Source organism: Hyperoodon ampullatus (genome assembly GCF_949752795.1).
Source record: "Hyperoodon ampullatus genome assembly, chromosome: 16".
In the NCBI taxonomy this organism is placed as follows: Eukaryota; Metazoa; Chordata; class Mammalia; order Artiodactyla; family Ziphiidae; genus Hyperoodon; species Hyperoodon ampullatus.
Window position 1 is genome coordinate 10,883,099 of NC_136929.1, and position 16,360 is coordinate 10,899,458.

Sequence of the window (16,360 nt, forward strand, 5' to 3'; positions counted from 1 at the left end):
AGTATTTTCTTCAGTAATTTCCTCAAAAAAGGTATATGTGATGGTACATCTCTGAACTTTTATTTTAAAATCTCTCTTTTCACATTGACACATGAGGGATATCTTAGTTGGGTATAGTACTCTTGGAACAAGTTCTTTCTTATGGAACAGATACTCAGTTTAAGGTTTTCTAATCTCCAGTTTATAGAGCCTCAAGATGATTTCATTCTACATTCTTTGCATATAACTTTTTTCTTTCTAGAAGCTTTAAAAAGTTTTTTGTTCTTCATAAGCCTAGAATAGTTATTCTTTTTCATTAATCCTGTCTGAAACTCAGTGAGTCTTTCCAACAACATCTCAAGTCTTTCTTAAGAACAGTGAAAAAAAAAAATCTCCCTTATTATTTCTTTTAAAACTAACCTTTCCTTGTTGATTTCATTTCATGAAACTCTTACTATTTACACATACAATCTCTTGGCACTTCTCTCTACATCTCTCATCATTTTACACATTTCATTCTACCTTTCTGCTACATTTTTTTTTCTGCTACATATTTTGAGATACTTCTTCCATGTATTTTTTTGGGTCACTATAATTTTGTTCTTAGCAGTCCTTTCACTTTGCTGAAATGTTTCATTTCTAAAACTCACAGTTTTTTGTACTCCCCTAATACCTTTAAGTGTTCTCACAATTTTTCAGTCAGCACAGTCATCTCCCTCCCATACCTGCAGGTCTAAAACTGAATACTCCCCTTCAGGGATTCTTCCAGGTCTCCCTCCCTAGATAGGTAATCTTCTTCCTTTGTATGCAATGACTCTGTTTGCTCCCAATAGTCAGGTCAAAGTATAGGCAGGGGTTTGCTGGTAAATGTTTAATAACCAACTGGGGTGTGAAGGAAGAAGTGCGGTAGTGTGCAGCATCTGCCAATTTCCTTACTGTAAGTACTTTCTCCAAGGCTGATTTCAAACCACCAACATCACATCAAAGAAGATGGATTAGGAAGAGATACACACAGTGGCTCTCCTGAGGCAGTATGACAGCCCCTGCACCTATGAAAGAGAGTCCTTGGAGAGGTGTTTCAATAGTCTACACCACCTCGTCCTTGAAGCCATCCTTGATTCCCCAAACTGCAACTAGTTTCTTTTTTCTCCGCTCCAAGACACTTTGCTTATATCTTCACCTTAGCACTTCTTTTATTCTGTCCTGTAGTGTAGTTAGTTCTCTACCTGTTTATTTCCCTAATGATATAACCACTTTAAGAACAGGGAAAATATATTATTTCTCTTTGATTTTCTTCTAGAGTCTACACCAATTATTTGTTGAATGATTTTAAAGACTGAATTTTTAAAGGCAACACTTTAGTCACATATTTACCACTGTTAAAGGTACAGAAATACTTGACTAAATTCAAAGGGAAAAAATAAAGAGAAGTGTATTTAATAGTAGACTTCTTGTGCTAAATCAAAGTTGTCTAAACATTCCACAATGAAGAGAAAGATAATTCCAATGATTTCTTTTGATGGGGCTGGTGGTTCAAGTGTAGCAAGGCAGCAGAGAAATAAGTCCAAAATGTCCATTCTAGGCTATCTGAAATTATACTTCTTAAAATATCTTCTTCTTCAATTTTCCCTTTATTTCAAAATCAAAATATCTACTTCTCCATTTTCCATTTATTTTTCAGAATCAAAGGAAAATACCTTTTCAACATCAGCATCTAATAAGTTGACGTGAAGAACAAATTCTTGTGTATTCTATTTTTAAATTTTAGACACAATCATTTCAAAGTTCAGTCTAAGAGACTTTAGTAACACTGTCCTAGTCTACAAATAAACTTGGGATAATATACATATATAATAAAAAAATTTAATGCAGTCATAAAAACAGGCACTTGCCTATGAATAGTGTCTAGGATAGCTGGACAGATGGGAAGCAGATGGGTAATCCCAAAGGGGCAAAATGACTCAGCCTCAAACATATGGATAAGATCCTGGATTAACTTCAGTTGCCACTTCCTGCTGTCTCTTTCAGGCACATATATCAAACAATCAAAGATGATACAGTTTAATATATCTAAGACATGCTCTGGGGAAAAATCGGGAAGGAGAAATACAGTAATCTGAAGAAGAAGAACAAGAGGTAGTAGCCATTCAGAGAAGAAAGAACTAAGATGAAAATAATATGAAGGAATAAAATAAGCAGTAGACATTAAGAATGGCAAATACAGGTGTTTACTTTTAAATTGTCATATCGTACATATTGTACAGACAATATGACACATACAGCATACTCTGAAAACTTCTGTGGTTTATGAATTTGAATCCTAGCACAACTGAATGAGTACTGAAACAGAAGTTGAAACCACTAAGTTAAACACTAAGTTTAATTTCTGGCTTTATTATATTACTGGTCACTTAGCCTTATCAGTCTTTCTGGGCTTTGGTTTCCTCACAAAAAAATGAAGGGTGAGACTAAAAATTGCTAAAGGCCTTCTAACAACTTATAACAATTTAAAAATTGTTATGCATAAGAAACAGAATTATGGTGTCTGTGCTGATAACTGCCTGCCAAAAAAAGAAATGTAATATTTAAGTTTATTACAGCAAACTGCAATATTCAGTTTTAAGAAAATTTCTGAGTTCTCTTAAGAATTTGGTGGGATGGGGAGGGTGGGAGGGAGGGAGATGCATGAGGGAAGGAATGTGGGAACAGATGTATATGTATGACTGATTCACTTTGTTATAAAGCAGAAACTAATAAAAAAATAAAATAAAATAAAAGCAAAACTGAGACTCTAAAAAAAAAAAAAAAGAATTTGGAACATTTTCAATTGCTGCTAAATGTATAGCACATAGTACCCAACTCCAATTAGAAATTTTAAATGCTCCATTTTCTTTTCCATGGTAATGGGATATCATACCAAATATGCATAAACACATGTATAAATGTGTGTATGTATATATAAATAACCATGCACACATACAATATGTGTGTTCTAAAGGTTCCCTTAAGTTTTGACCTGTTGTCTCCTTCTGCCTACTGTTTCATGTAAGCCAGGCAGACACAAAAGCACATGGAAATCTGAGTCCATTTTACAACTAACAGTAACTTTTAATTAAAACTTTGGAAAGGACAAGAAGCCAAAACGTTAGGACCAAAATAAAACCAATTTGTAATCTGGGCACATGTACAGTTAAGTTAAAATAGTCAAGGTAATACCTTCTCACCCATACTATGAACAAGATTCTTCTCCCTTACTGAAAACCACTGAATTGTACACTTTTAATTGTATGGTATGTGAATCATATCTCAGTAAAGCTATGATAAAAATAAAAAGAATCATCTAAATCAAAAAAAAAGATTCTTTTCCTTAATTCAACAAATATTTAATGTCTGTTTTAGTTGCTAGTGAAACAATAAAAAGCAATAACATTAAGTGGTTCCTGGCTTCATGCAACCAACAGATATTAATGAAGTAATCACACAAGAACAAAAGTGCAATCATGTTAAGGTTGTCATTTATATTTTTAAAAATTCAAAAGTTCAGGAAAAAGAACCTGATGATTCATTAGTCTCTGTTTTAAGTTCCGAAATAAAACGCATTCTTTATTTTTCTTGGTACGAATGATAAAGCCCTTTGACACTAAAGTTGTGAAAGAACAATCAAGTCAGTAATCTCCAGTTATTCTTATGAAAACTCTGTATTATAAATTCTGATGTAATAAGTTGCTTTGTAAATTTATTCAATGAAGCTGACCTGAATCTATATACAGCTCCTAAAATGAAAGAGTCGTTTTATATACTAAAACACTTTAAATGGATATAAAGAACACTTAAAATTTGTGAGAGAAGACCTAATCTTCATATGTCTCCAAGCTCATTAGAAACATATGTAGAGCCTTTCACGTGAGTAACATTTCTGGTAAGTCTCACGTTAAGTCCTGTCAGTGTCTTAACACCATGTTAACCATGTTTTCAATGCTCACTCAAGGGTTTTCTCTGTCTCACTTAATGAGCAATTTTTGTACTACCTGGAAACACTCACTGATAACTTTGCAGTGCTAAGTTTCACAGTCCACTCATTACTTTATTCAAAATTCATTTTTCAGAATAAAGCCATCATCTTCTTAGACATCTCCATTTTCATTAATAGGAATAGCACCTATTAGTCTGAAATTTTCCGTGCTAATTTTCATAAAGATACAGTTTTAGTATTAAAGAAGAGTTCCTGTATATACTCCTATCAGCGAGGAATACAAACATGTATTGACTTTCAGAAACACAACATCCCACATACTAGTTGAATTTCTCACTCAACAAAATTACAGTTTATTACACATTCATGAGTCACTCATGAATACTCAAAATCATGAATGTCTACAGTCTAGGATACTCTAAGTATATCAATAAATCGAGTACAATATAGGCCCAAGGCCCTAATTTCAGAATAAAGTATACACTGTAATAAAGTATAAAAAATAATAACTTTAATACACTAAAATACTTCAATATATACAAACCTTTAAAGCCATCAGGATACACATCAGAAAGAAATTTAGTGTTGATGTCTCCTTTTACAAAGCGTGAGTTGATTATCACCTCTCGAAGTAATGCAATATTATGTGTAACACCTAAAAATAAAATGATAACAGGCTGAATTAAAAACATTGAGTCTGTTAAAAATCTAATTCCTATTATCTGGAGAAATTTATCATCAGTGTCCTATCTATGGCCTAGCAAAAAACCATGCAAGATTACTTACCTCCTTGATTTCAACTGACAACAAAAAAATGTCTGAACTTGAGGCAGCAATAAAACTCTGAATGCAAATTTAAGAAATTCAGTGGGGAAATCAATGTCTTTTCAATAAATGTTAGGAGTCTGAACTTGAGGCAGCAATAAAACTCTGAATGCAAATTTAAGAAATTCAGTGGGGAAATCAATGTCTTTTCAATAAATGTTAGGACTACTAGATACACATTTGGGAAAACAGAAAATGAACCTCAACCCTAATTCACAGCATACATAAAAACTGACTCAATTTGGGTCACAAACCTAAAACTATAAGACTTATAGAAGGAAATCAGGAGAAAAAATCTGTTACCTTGAGGTAGGGAACAGATTCTTAGATAGTACACAAAACCCATGAACCATGAAAAGAATATCAACAAATTATACTCAATCAAAATTTAAGAGTCTGCTCTTCAGAGGATGTAATTAAGAAAATGAAATGGCAAGCCACAGAGAAAATATTCACAACACATATCTCAAATATAGAACTTGTATCTGGTATATATAAAGAATGCTAACAATATAAAAATAAGATGACAAGCAAACCAGGTGAAAAAAGACAGGCAAAAGATCTAAGGAGACATTTCACAAAATATATACAAATGGCCAGTAAGCACAGGAAAAGACGTTCAACATCACCGTCAAAGAAATACAATGGGATATACCCAAACACCAATTTAAGTGGTTAAAGGTTGAAAGACAGATAATACTAAGTGTCGACGAGAATGTGGAACAAGTGGAACTGTCACCACCTGTGTCGGTGACAGGGAATAAATTGGTACATTTTACAGTTTACTTCCACTTTGGACTGTCTGGCAGTTTCTTCAAAAGTTAAACATATACTCATCATATGATTCAGACAATTCACTCCTAAGTATTTACCCAAGTTAAAATAAAAGCATATGCCTATACAAACACTTACACACAGAGGTTAACAGCTTTATCTGCAAAGTCAAAAACTGGAAACAATCTAAATGTCCATCAACAGTGAATGGTTTGTCCATATAATGGAAATCTACTCAGCAACAAAAGGAAGCGAGTCCCCCAATACACATAACAAGGATGAATCTCAAAATATTATGCTGAATTAAAGAAGCAAGACCAAAAACAATGTATACTGAATGCAACCTACAGAAAGTGGATCACGTGGCTGCATTAGGACAGGGTCGGAGAGAGGGTGGAGAGGCAAAGGCCATGAGGAAACTCTGGGAGATGACAAAAATGTTCAGTATTTTGACTGTGGTGATGGTTTCACAGGTGTATACATACATGTGTCAAAGCTCGTCAAATTGAATACTTTAAATATGAGTTTATTATATGTCAAGTATACTTCAAAATAAGTAGAGAAGGAGGGCTGGGGCGGGGGGCAGGGGCGGTGGGACGGGAGGGGAGGAGGGGAAGAGGACCAAGAGGACGAGAAGAAGAAAAAAGCCTGTGATCAAGTAGGAAAAACTGAGCCTAGTACACAGTGACTACTCCAAAGTGAAGCTTACACAGGTAACTACCACAAGAGGGATGGGAATGGTATGAGGAGGAGTCTGTGATATAGAAAGACTTTATGAAGGGAGTAGGTTACAAAGACATGAAACGGGAGTAAAAGGTAAAGCGAAGAGGCATCTCAAAACCAGGGAAAGCACGAATTAGAGTAGGCGTCCACTAGAAGGGTGACTGGAGCATAAGAGAGCTGACGTTGAAGTAAACAGAGAGGTCTGCTCCTTCCTGCCAATTCTTTAACCCACTCTTGCATAGCTCTAATTTGTCCCACTATACTTCGTAACAAACCTAGAAAGCCTGATTCTGTTCTTGCTTGTTCTTGATCTGATTCAAGTCTTATCGAATCCTCACTTATACAAGAATAATTACAAAGTAGGCAAAGAATCACTGAGGTTCAAGCACCTGTTCTACCTCTCACCTTGAGTAAGCTATTTAAACTCCCGAAGTTCTAGTTTCCTCATTTGTGAAATGGTGATAATAATAGTCTAGTTAGTATGACTGTCATGAGGTACAAATGAAATAGTGTTTAACACAATGCCAGGCACTCAAAAAGGTGCATTATTATTGTGCTCATTATTATACTTTTATATGAGAATAAATATAGGGCAGAAGACATGTAATAAACAAACATCAGACAGAAGCTGCACAGCATCCTAAGCCTCAGCACTGACCTACCTACCTAACTTGTAGTTAATATTCTGTAAGAATGAAGCTCCACAAATTTAAGCTTATCGCTATTTCCATCTGGAGGGTGTACCCATCCTATAAGGCAAGGAAGGATCAGCGAACTATGGCTTGCAGGTCAAATCGTAAATAAGGTTTTATTGAAACCCAGCAGTGTTTATATACGGTTGTCTTCATGCTAAACAGTAGAGCCCAGTAGTTGCAACAGAGACCATGTGACCCACAAAGTCTAAGATACTTATTCTCTGGCCCTTTACCAAAAGTTTGCCACATCTGCTGTGAAGTTTTAACAACTCTGATGTTCTGAGCAGATTAATCTCTCTCTCTCTCAACATCTTCTCCACACCTACTACTCATGCAGGAGTTAGATATCACAGGAAGGAACACGAAAGCAAGCAGTATGGTACATGCTTTGGGGGAACTTTCAGTAACCAGTTATAGAATAAGAATATTACAAGGCAAAAGGAGACAAAAATAAGAAAATTGTGATCCAGAGAGACTGAATCATTCATCTAATGTTTAGTACAATATAAGTTACAACAGTAATATAGGTAAAAAAATAAATTTTTAATACAGAAGTATATTGTGACAGACTGCAGGTTTCCTCTAAAATTTGCTTTTTATTTTTTCCACAATAGAATCTTAGCTGAACAAAAGACCACCCAGACACAGACTCCATTTCCCCATCTATCTTACAGCTAGACATGGCAAACCAATTCCTAGACAAGAGACTACAGTTAAAGTGATGTATCCGACTCCAGCCTCATTTACATGAAAAAAAAGAACTGCCAGAACTTCCTTTCCTTCCCTTTTCCTAAGGGCTTCCTGACAGAGCAGGAACTCAGCTTTGGCAATGCGGATGAAGAGGAGCAACAGGGTAAGTGTGGGGATGAGCAGAGGGGGAAGAGACAGATGTGTGTGTGTCTCCTGAAATGAGCACAGGAAACTAACTCGCCCCATCAGCACGGACCAGCCAGACCGTTAAGGGAGAAGTGAATAAATTTCTATCTTATTTATACCACTGGATTTAAGAATCTTTGTTACAGCAGGTTACCCTGTACCCTAATGTGTACATATGGGGGAGAAGGTCATACTTTTTGATATGACTTCCTATCTCTGAGCCAACAAATGTTAACAAGTTAATACAGCCTTCCAGGAATTTTTCTATGCATCCCTTTGTACTAGACCATACTAGCAACCATATGAAAAATTCTGAGCAACTCTCTTCCTGACACAGAAGATATTACGTGTCTAAAATTTTATAAAATCCAATTTCCAATCTATTCAAACTACTTCAAAACATTTAGAGAAAGTTCCAAAATTCAAATTTTAATGCTATTCCTTTAGCTACACAAATATTCCATGGGAGAAGTAATCCTAGACAATGATCTAATAAATATCTTTCACAGCACATGCCCAGGAGAAATGCACAGTTATCCCAACCTTGCTTTGTGGATAATGACTTGGCCCATATTCAATAACTAACATTTTGAGGGACTTTTGTAATTATGTATATTTCTATGAGGAATTACTGAAAGGTATAAAAACTTCTGACTGCATCAATATATCTAACAAATCACTGCAAAAAGTTGAAATTTGCCTATATTATAGGTGATATTTTGATAGACAAAAATGAAGAGCAATTAATTAAAACCAAAGTGTTAGGATGCTTAGAAAGACAAACTAGGTAGGCAAGAATTTAAATAGAATATTCCTTGAAAAGAGTTCAGGCTATAAAAGGGAAATGAATCCCTCTGTCATATGTTTTACAAACAGACAAAACTAAACCACTTTAGAAGAAGAAAAGAGTTACAACTTGCCAGAGAGATTTATATGCAGAGTAAACGACAGATGTGGTGTTCCAGGAAGAGGAAAGTGTTTGTGACTTACACAAACTTTCCTGGCTGGGAAAGAAAATAGAGAAAGATGCAGAAGGACACAAAGATGGGTAATATTAGGGAGGAACTTTAAGTATCCAAGACCTTTCATTGTGGTAAAAAGTAAGTGGATACCACCAGGTATTTCTATGAAGAGGATTGAAAGAAGGACACCATGGCCAAAGTGTATGAGCAAAGAAAATGGTGCACCGGGAAAGTCAAACAGGGGCATTCAGGGTCTGACAGCCACGCAAAGATTTCAGTTTACCTTGAGAGCACCCAGAGTGGTTGAAAGCGGGTAGACATGACTAGATTTGTGCATTCCAGGAACCTCTGGCTGCTACTGCAAAAGGGACTGGGAAGAGTCGAGACCGAAGATGGGAAGAAGCAAGCTGACAATTGCAGGAGACAAGCTGGAAAATGGTCAGGCCTCAGACCACAGCTAGGGAGTGGACCATACAGAAGGAGAAAAGCAGCCAGAGTTGAAAGATATCTCGGAGGCAGACAGGGCTTGGTGATTCAGTGGACGTAAGGACGGGAGAGGTGAGTCAAGTGCCAACACCCGAACTTCTGGCTCTGCAACATCACTGAAGATAGTATTTACAGAAAAGGAAAAGGTTGAAAGGAAAAAACCTGATGCATCTTTTGCAAGTTAAATTAGAGATGCCTGTGAGATGAGACTGATAATGTCTAAATGATTAGAGTTCAGACTAGCACTCATATTAGAATGTGTATACATCAGAATATAGAGGTCATGGAGGTGGACATTCACATGAAGGAATCCAGAACAGAATGTGAAACACAGAAATGCAAGACAAATCCAGCAATCTGTATATAATAACTGAAGTTCTGGAAAAAAAAAAAAAAAGATCCTAAAGGAGGGACTGGACAGGATGAATGTTAGAAGATCAAGGTGTGGCTATAATTTTATTTCCAAAATACAATGTTCTTATGTACAAATTAACGATTCAGAATGTTTCCATTTATAAGCTTTTTTGCGTAAACAGTAAATAACTTAGAAAGGATTTCTGTCCTTTCTTCCTCCAGTTAAATAAAAATAACACTGCTCACTTTACAGGCACCATATTCTGTATTTAAACTCTACTGGCTTTCCTGTTACAGCCTAATGCTGGTATAAATTGCCTTGCTCTCTGTGTGGCCAATGCCAGAATAGTTGGCATCAGACTCTGTCTTCAGTAAAATACAACATAACTTTCAGAAATAGTTAATGATAATTTGAACAAAAATAAGATTATTTTCTGATGCCAGTGATCAATTCATGACCATGACATCCAAAAAACTTAAATGCATGCAGTTTTACAGGATAAATGATGCTCTACTTTAATTCTATATTCAACGTTGAAAAAGAGGTGATTTTAGAAAATGTAACTCAAAAGAATCATAAGCAAATATTAATTTACATTTTGGACATCAAAGAACAGAGCTGCTCAAGCACACAAACGAAGCATGGACTTTTAAAAATCTTTCTACTTGAACAGTAAATACAGCATGAAAATATAGACTTTTACCTTGCTAAATAGTGTTTCAGGAATAAATTTAATACACAAGAGCATTTTCCCTTTAACGTTCTCTGAGTAGAATACTACACATTACTATGCAATATTATACATTACTAGTCATTATCTATTATTCTTTCCTAAGTACCGTAAGGTAAAACAATGGCTAATGGCAGACAACCAAAATCTAGATCCCTCAACTGTTCCAAAAACTACTGTATATTAATTAATTCTAAAGTCAAATAAGGGAATAATCAAAAATTATTTTATATCTAAAAGCTCAAAAGATCAGATAAGTGATAAAAAGCACTGAACTGTTAAAAGATATCCTACATATCTGAAAGTTACCATTTTGTATTTAGTTTACTTTCCACGTTTCAGTTAAGACAATGCTATTATATAAACTGATCTTGTTCAAACAATAAGCAGATAGTAGAGGTACTCTCAGGCTTAGTTTATAACTTTTACGATATTATTAATCACATACTCATAAAAATTATGACTCTGAGATTTGGACTGGGAATTGAGGATGACCTGTGCCAAAGTTCATGAGGTCCCATCTGTATGGGAAATCACGACCAGGCCACAGAAGAGAGAGGACCCCTAGGAGCAGCTTTCTCCTGACTGCCTGCTGGTTCCAAAACACTGGCCAGACATTAGCTGCACACACTGCCAGGATCAAACAGAGGCCAAAAGCCACTGCGTATTTCATGGGGACTCAGAAATTAACTTTAACCAAATTACATTTTTGCTCTAAAGAATCTTTATCTTAACAAAAGCTCACAATCAGCTCGGGAAAAAAGAAAAAATCATTTGAACAACTAAACAGTTATCAAACTAAACAGTAAACTGTCCACTTTCTGTTCATAAAACAATTTTTTAACCCCTCTATCCTTTAGTCAGATGAATGATATTTAACTACAAATCACAAATGCTTCTCTGTTTTTATTCCCTGAATGTTAGCTTTGGGAGGAGGAGAGCACGTGCTCCTCTTCACTTATTTTTTAAAACTTTTCATTCTGGAGTATTTTCAGAATTATAGAAAATTCACAAAAACAGTACAAAGAGTTACTGTATGTCCTTTACCCAGATTCTCCAAATGTTAATATCTGACCACATTTACTTGCTTTGTCATTTATTGTCTCTTTCTCTCTCTTTTTATGTATACACACACACAATTTTTTTTCTTAAACATTTGAGGGTAAGTTGCAGATAAGACGTACTTTACCTCTAAATACTTCAGTGTACATATCCTAAAACCAAGTTGAGTCTCTTCTGTAATCACAGTACAATGACCAGATCAAAAAATTAACACTGATAGTAGTATCATTATCTAGTCTACAGACCTTATTCAAATTTCACCAGTTGTCCTATTTATGACCTTTACTACAAAAGGAAAACTTTTTTCCTGGTCCAGGAACTAATCCAGGATCACACATTGCATTTAGTTGTCATGTGTCCTTAGTTTCCTTTGATGTAGATAAATTGATCCATTTTTTTGTTTTCTGACCTTGACATTTTCGAGAGTACAACCCATTTATATTGTACACTTTCTTTCAGTTTGGTTTGTCTGTTTCCTCGTGATTATATTCATGTTACACATTTTTTGGCAAGAATATCACAGAAAGAATGTGTACTTTTCAGTGCATCATATCAAGAGGTGCATGATATTGATTTGTCCCATTACCAGTGATATTAATTTTAATCATTTGGGTAGGTTGCTAGGTTTCTCCATTTTAAAGGTACTATTTGTCCCATTGTAATTAATTAGTTATCACCTAAGGTGATATTATGAAACTAAGCAAATACCTGTCTCTCATTATACTTTCATCCACTAATTTTAGCATCAATCATTGATGATTCTTACCCAAACAATTTGGTGTTTGCCAAGTACTGATTTTTCTACACTTGTTAGTTTAAAATCTACTGTAAGGAAGAGCTGTGAGCTCCACCCTCATGTATCTTTCTTACCTATTTGTATCAGTATAAACTCATGGACTTAGATTTTATTTCATGGGTTTTAATCTATTGCTAGCATTATTCATTTTGTTGCTGAGGTTTTTCCCAGATTGGCCAGCGGAAGCCCCTGAAAGCTGGTTCCTGTGTCTTTTTGACACATCACCATTTTTTGAACACTTGATTACGTTCTTATATAAGATCTTTCAGGCTCATCTTATACTCTTCCTGAAAGGAGCCATTTTGTCAAGGAGTGCAGGTTCCATTTATGGGGGATGGTATTCAGAAAACAAGACCTGGGTGCTTGGTGTGCTCCTTGCTCTGGGTGTCAGTGCTGCTATGACCTCTCAGCAGGACAGCAGTTCTCAATCATTTGGCATGACTGTCCCCTCAGGGGACATACAGCAATGCCTGGAAGTATGTGGTTGTCACGCCTGAGGCAATGCTGCTGTCATTTAGTGGGTAGAGGCTGAGGGTGTTGCTAAACACCCTACAATGTACAGGACAGGACAGCGCTCCCCGCAGCAAAGGTGTGTCTACCCCAGACGTCAGTGGTGCTGCAGTTGAGAAATCCTCAGCTAGAGGGCATGTGTATGTATGTACACACACACAATTACAAATGCGGTAACATATAGTTATATATTTATCTTTCAATCTAGGTTAAGAAGTATGAATTCACACTGAACTTCCAATTCAACACTATGGGGTTCATTCCACACTTTTCCATTCCCATATCTGTAACTCCTTTCTCTAACAGTGAGAAACTTGGCTCTTCCTATCCACATACATGTGTTTATTTCCTCAGTCCCAGAATATACATAAACTGGTTTCAGAACTGCTAACCAATGAACTAGGAAAAACAAACCTACTAACTAGAGTTTAATATTTGTTTATACATATTTTATCTCTGCCTTGAGGGTTTCCAGTAAAAATACTATTAAAAGTTATTTAGATTAGCTTTTTTTGTCCCCCTCCTTCAGCATGATTGTATTATTCATACAGTCCTGTCCATTTGTTTGTATTCCATTTTGAGTTTTTTCCACCAGAACATTAATGATTTTATTTATTTTTAAATATTAAAATGGATCTAAAAGTCAGAAATATACACAAATGTATAATCAAAGAAGTCTTTCCCTTTCATCGCATGTACTGCTTCCCATCCCCCAATCACTTCCACCAGATCGTCCCTCCACCTCCTATAGGTATGTCATCTTATTAGTTCTGGTCTTGTGTACGTGTGTGTGTTTCCAAAAATGAGCAGATACATGTATATATTCTTATTTTTCCTAGTTGTCTACCAATATCTATTTTCCTTTCCTTCCTTTAATAAGAGAAATGCTATACTCTACCTGAGGATATGGCTACATATCAACTACATCTCCCATTTTCCGAGCATCTAGGCATGACCACCTAGACTAACCACCAATAGGACAAGAGTAGAAATAAAGGGTGCTTTCTAGGTTATGCCCTGAAAAACAGTGAGCGTGAACTCCCCTGTTCCTGCTCTCTTCCTGCTGAGGCTGGATGATGGGCATGAAAGCAGCCACTTTGGGCCCCAAAATGAAAACCATCTGCTGTGAATGTGTGAGTCACCCTACTGGCCCTTGACAACCCCTTTCTCAACTGTTACATGGAAGAGAAATTAAACTGTATCTTTCTTAGGTCACTGCATTTTTTATTCTCACTGTCACAACTGCTTAGACTAGCTTAACTATGAAAGGTCTTCAGGTGGGAAGAAGACCGTGCATACCAGTAAACGAAGACAACAATCAAGCAGGAAAAAAGGGGGCCTGAGAGAAAGTGGTATAAATCAGACTGCAGAGTCCATGCAGAGGCAATGGGAAGACACTAAAGCAGGGAAGTGATCACTGGCTTTGTACTTTAGAAAGATTATTCTGTGCATACTGAAGAATGGACTGATGTAGTAAAGAGTACTTGTAGAGAACCCAATCAGGAAGCTACTGCACTCATCCATGATATAGATAGTGTTGGCTTGGGACTACAGGGCCAGAGGAAAATAAACAGACTCAAAAGTTAACTAGATGAAGTGTACAGACCCAGCCCCCTCAGAATACCTTTGAGACCACTTTTCTGAGCCCAGGTGCTCACTGCCATTACTTCAGGGACTCTGCATCCATTACCAGAAGTACAAGCTTCCCTGCCCATCCTCGGAACCTCAGGTAACTCAACTACCTCCTCCCTCCCCAAAAACCTGCTCCCTCTTTTCCAGACCTTTCCACAATACCTTCTGAGAGCGCGCTCCATGATCAGCTGGGTCCACCACAGAGCCGGCATCTTCATGGGACATTCCACTCACCTCCTTCCCTCACCTGAAATACTCAACGCCCTCAACCCTCACTGCCACTTACAAAACATTACCTCTTGTAATCCTTGGAAAAACTTCCGTTTCCTTGAGGTTTATTTTCTCTGGTCAGGAAAACCTTCTCCAATTCTCTGTCATCTATCAACATCCTTGCCACAGTGCAACATTCTCTAAAGAATTTATGTTACCAACTCATGACCTTCCCTCTGCTCCGAACTCATACCACCCATGCGGATGATCCACACAACACTATCTCGGCTCCGTTCTTAGGATCTCATGTCAAATAATCTGTTCTTCCACTTTAGCCACCTGGTCCCATAATCACACCCTGAAATCACCTAATGTTCAGTAACTGCACCACTTTCAAAATCACCAATTCAAAATACATCACTTTCCAACGGCAATCCCCGTCTTTCCAGCTTACTTCCCAAGTGCCTTCTCTGGGTCAATACTGAAACTTCCAATCTAGAATGTAAGACATTCTATATGTCAACTGCCCCTGACTCTTCTGAAGAGTTAATGTTAAGACATACAAAGAGGGCAAGAAAATAAAGAGACATAACCAATATAAACTTTGATTGGACCATGCTGGGGCTAAAAAGCAGGTAAAAAACACACTGTGGCGAACAATTGGGGAAATTCCAATACGGACAGTACATTAGATGATATTATGAGATTGCTGCTAATTTTCCTTTGGTGAGATAATGGTATTGTGGTTTTGGAGGAACATAATCTTACCCCTAAGATGTATTCTGAAGTATTTAGGAGTGATATGTCATAACGTCTGAAACTTTCTGTCAAATAGTTCAGGAAAAAAAACAGGAGAGAAGGGTGAAAGGGAGGGAGAAGACAAAGAAAGGAAGAGATGGAGAAAAAAAGCAAATGTAGAAAAGCTTAACAATTCATCTAGATGAAGCGTGTACCAATGTGCAAAGTACTATCCATTCATCTTTTCTCTAGGTTTGAAAATGCCTATAATTTAGAAGTCTGGGGGCTATGTATCAAGAACCACCTCCCTCTTTTGAGCTAAAAAAATAATATATATTTCAATATGATGTGTATATATCCACGTCTTTCTCTGTGCTCATCCAAACATAACTAAAAATATTTTAGGACAAGAAGGTTTTTTTTTTTTGTGGTCCGCGGGCCTCTCACTGTTGTGGCCTCTCCCGGTGCGGAGCACAGGCTCCGGACGCGCAGGCTCAGCGGCCATGGCTCACGGGCCCAGCCGCTCCGCGGCATGTGGGATCTTCCCAGACCGGGGCACGAACCCGTGTCCCCTGCATCGGCAGGTGGACTCTCAACCACTGCGCCACCAGGGAAGCCCTAGGACAAGAAGGTTTTAACTAAAAGCTTGCATTACTCTCCAAACTGCTTTTCTACTTTAATAATACATACAGACATGACTTCAAGTCACAGCTGCACAGTATTTTATAATGAATGTATGTCCATTTGGTGGACACTGTGGCTGGTCAGAATTTTGGCTACTACAAACAAGGCTGCTGTAAATGTCCTTGTAAACAGCATCTCACAATTCAGTCCTTTAACACTATAGGGTAGATTCCCAAAAACTGAACAGCTAGGTGAAAGGACATGTACTTTTTTTTTTTTTTTTTTTTTTTTTTTGCGGTATGCGGGCCTCTCACTGCCGCGGCCTCCCCCGCCGCGGAGCACAGGCTCCGGACGTGCAGGCTCCGGGGCCATGACTCAGGCTCAGCGGCCCAGCCGCTCCGCGGCACGCG

The 16,360-nt window shown here is 37.1% G+C and overlaps 1 protein-coding gene across 9 annotated transcripts in view; it reads right to left on the minus strand.

The window, feature by feature from the left end:
* PCCA (propionyl-CoA carboxylase subunit alpha) overlaps nucleotides 1–16,360 on the minus strand; it is a gene marked incomplete at its 5' end in the record, with an annotated part of 354,285 nt that overhangs the window by 166,021 nt on the left and 171,904 nt on the right. For 8 of the 9 annotated variants that reach the window (XM_079721934.1, XM_079721935.1, XM_079721931.1 and 5 more), the window contains one exon: nucleotides 4,497–4,607. The exons of the other annotated variant lie outside the window; for it this stretch is intronic. In XM_079721934.1, coding sequence (XP_079578060.1) covers nucleotides 4,497–4,607 — 111 coding nt within the window. The remainder of the gene's footprint in view (nucleotides 1–4,496; nucleotides 4,608–16,360) is intronic. 9 annotated transcript variants of the gene reach the window in all.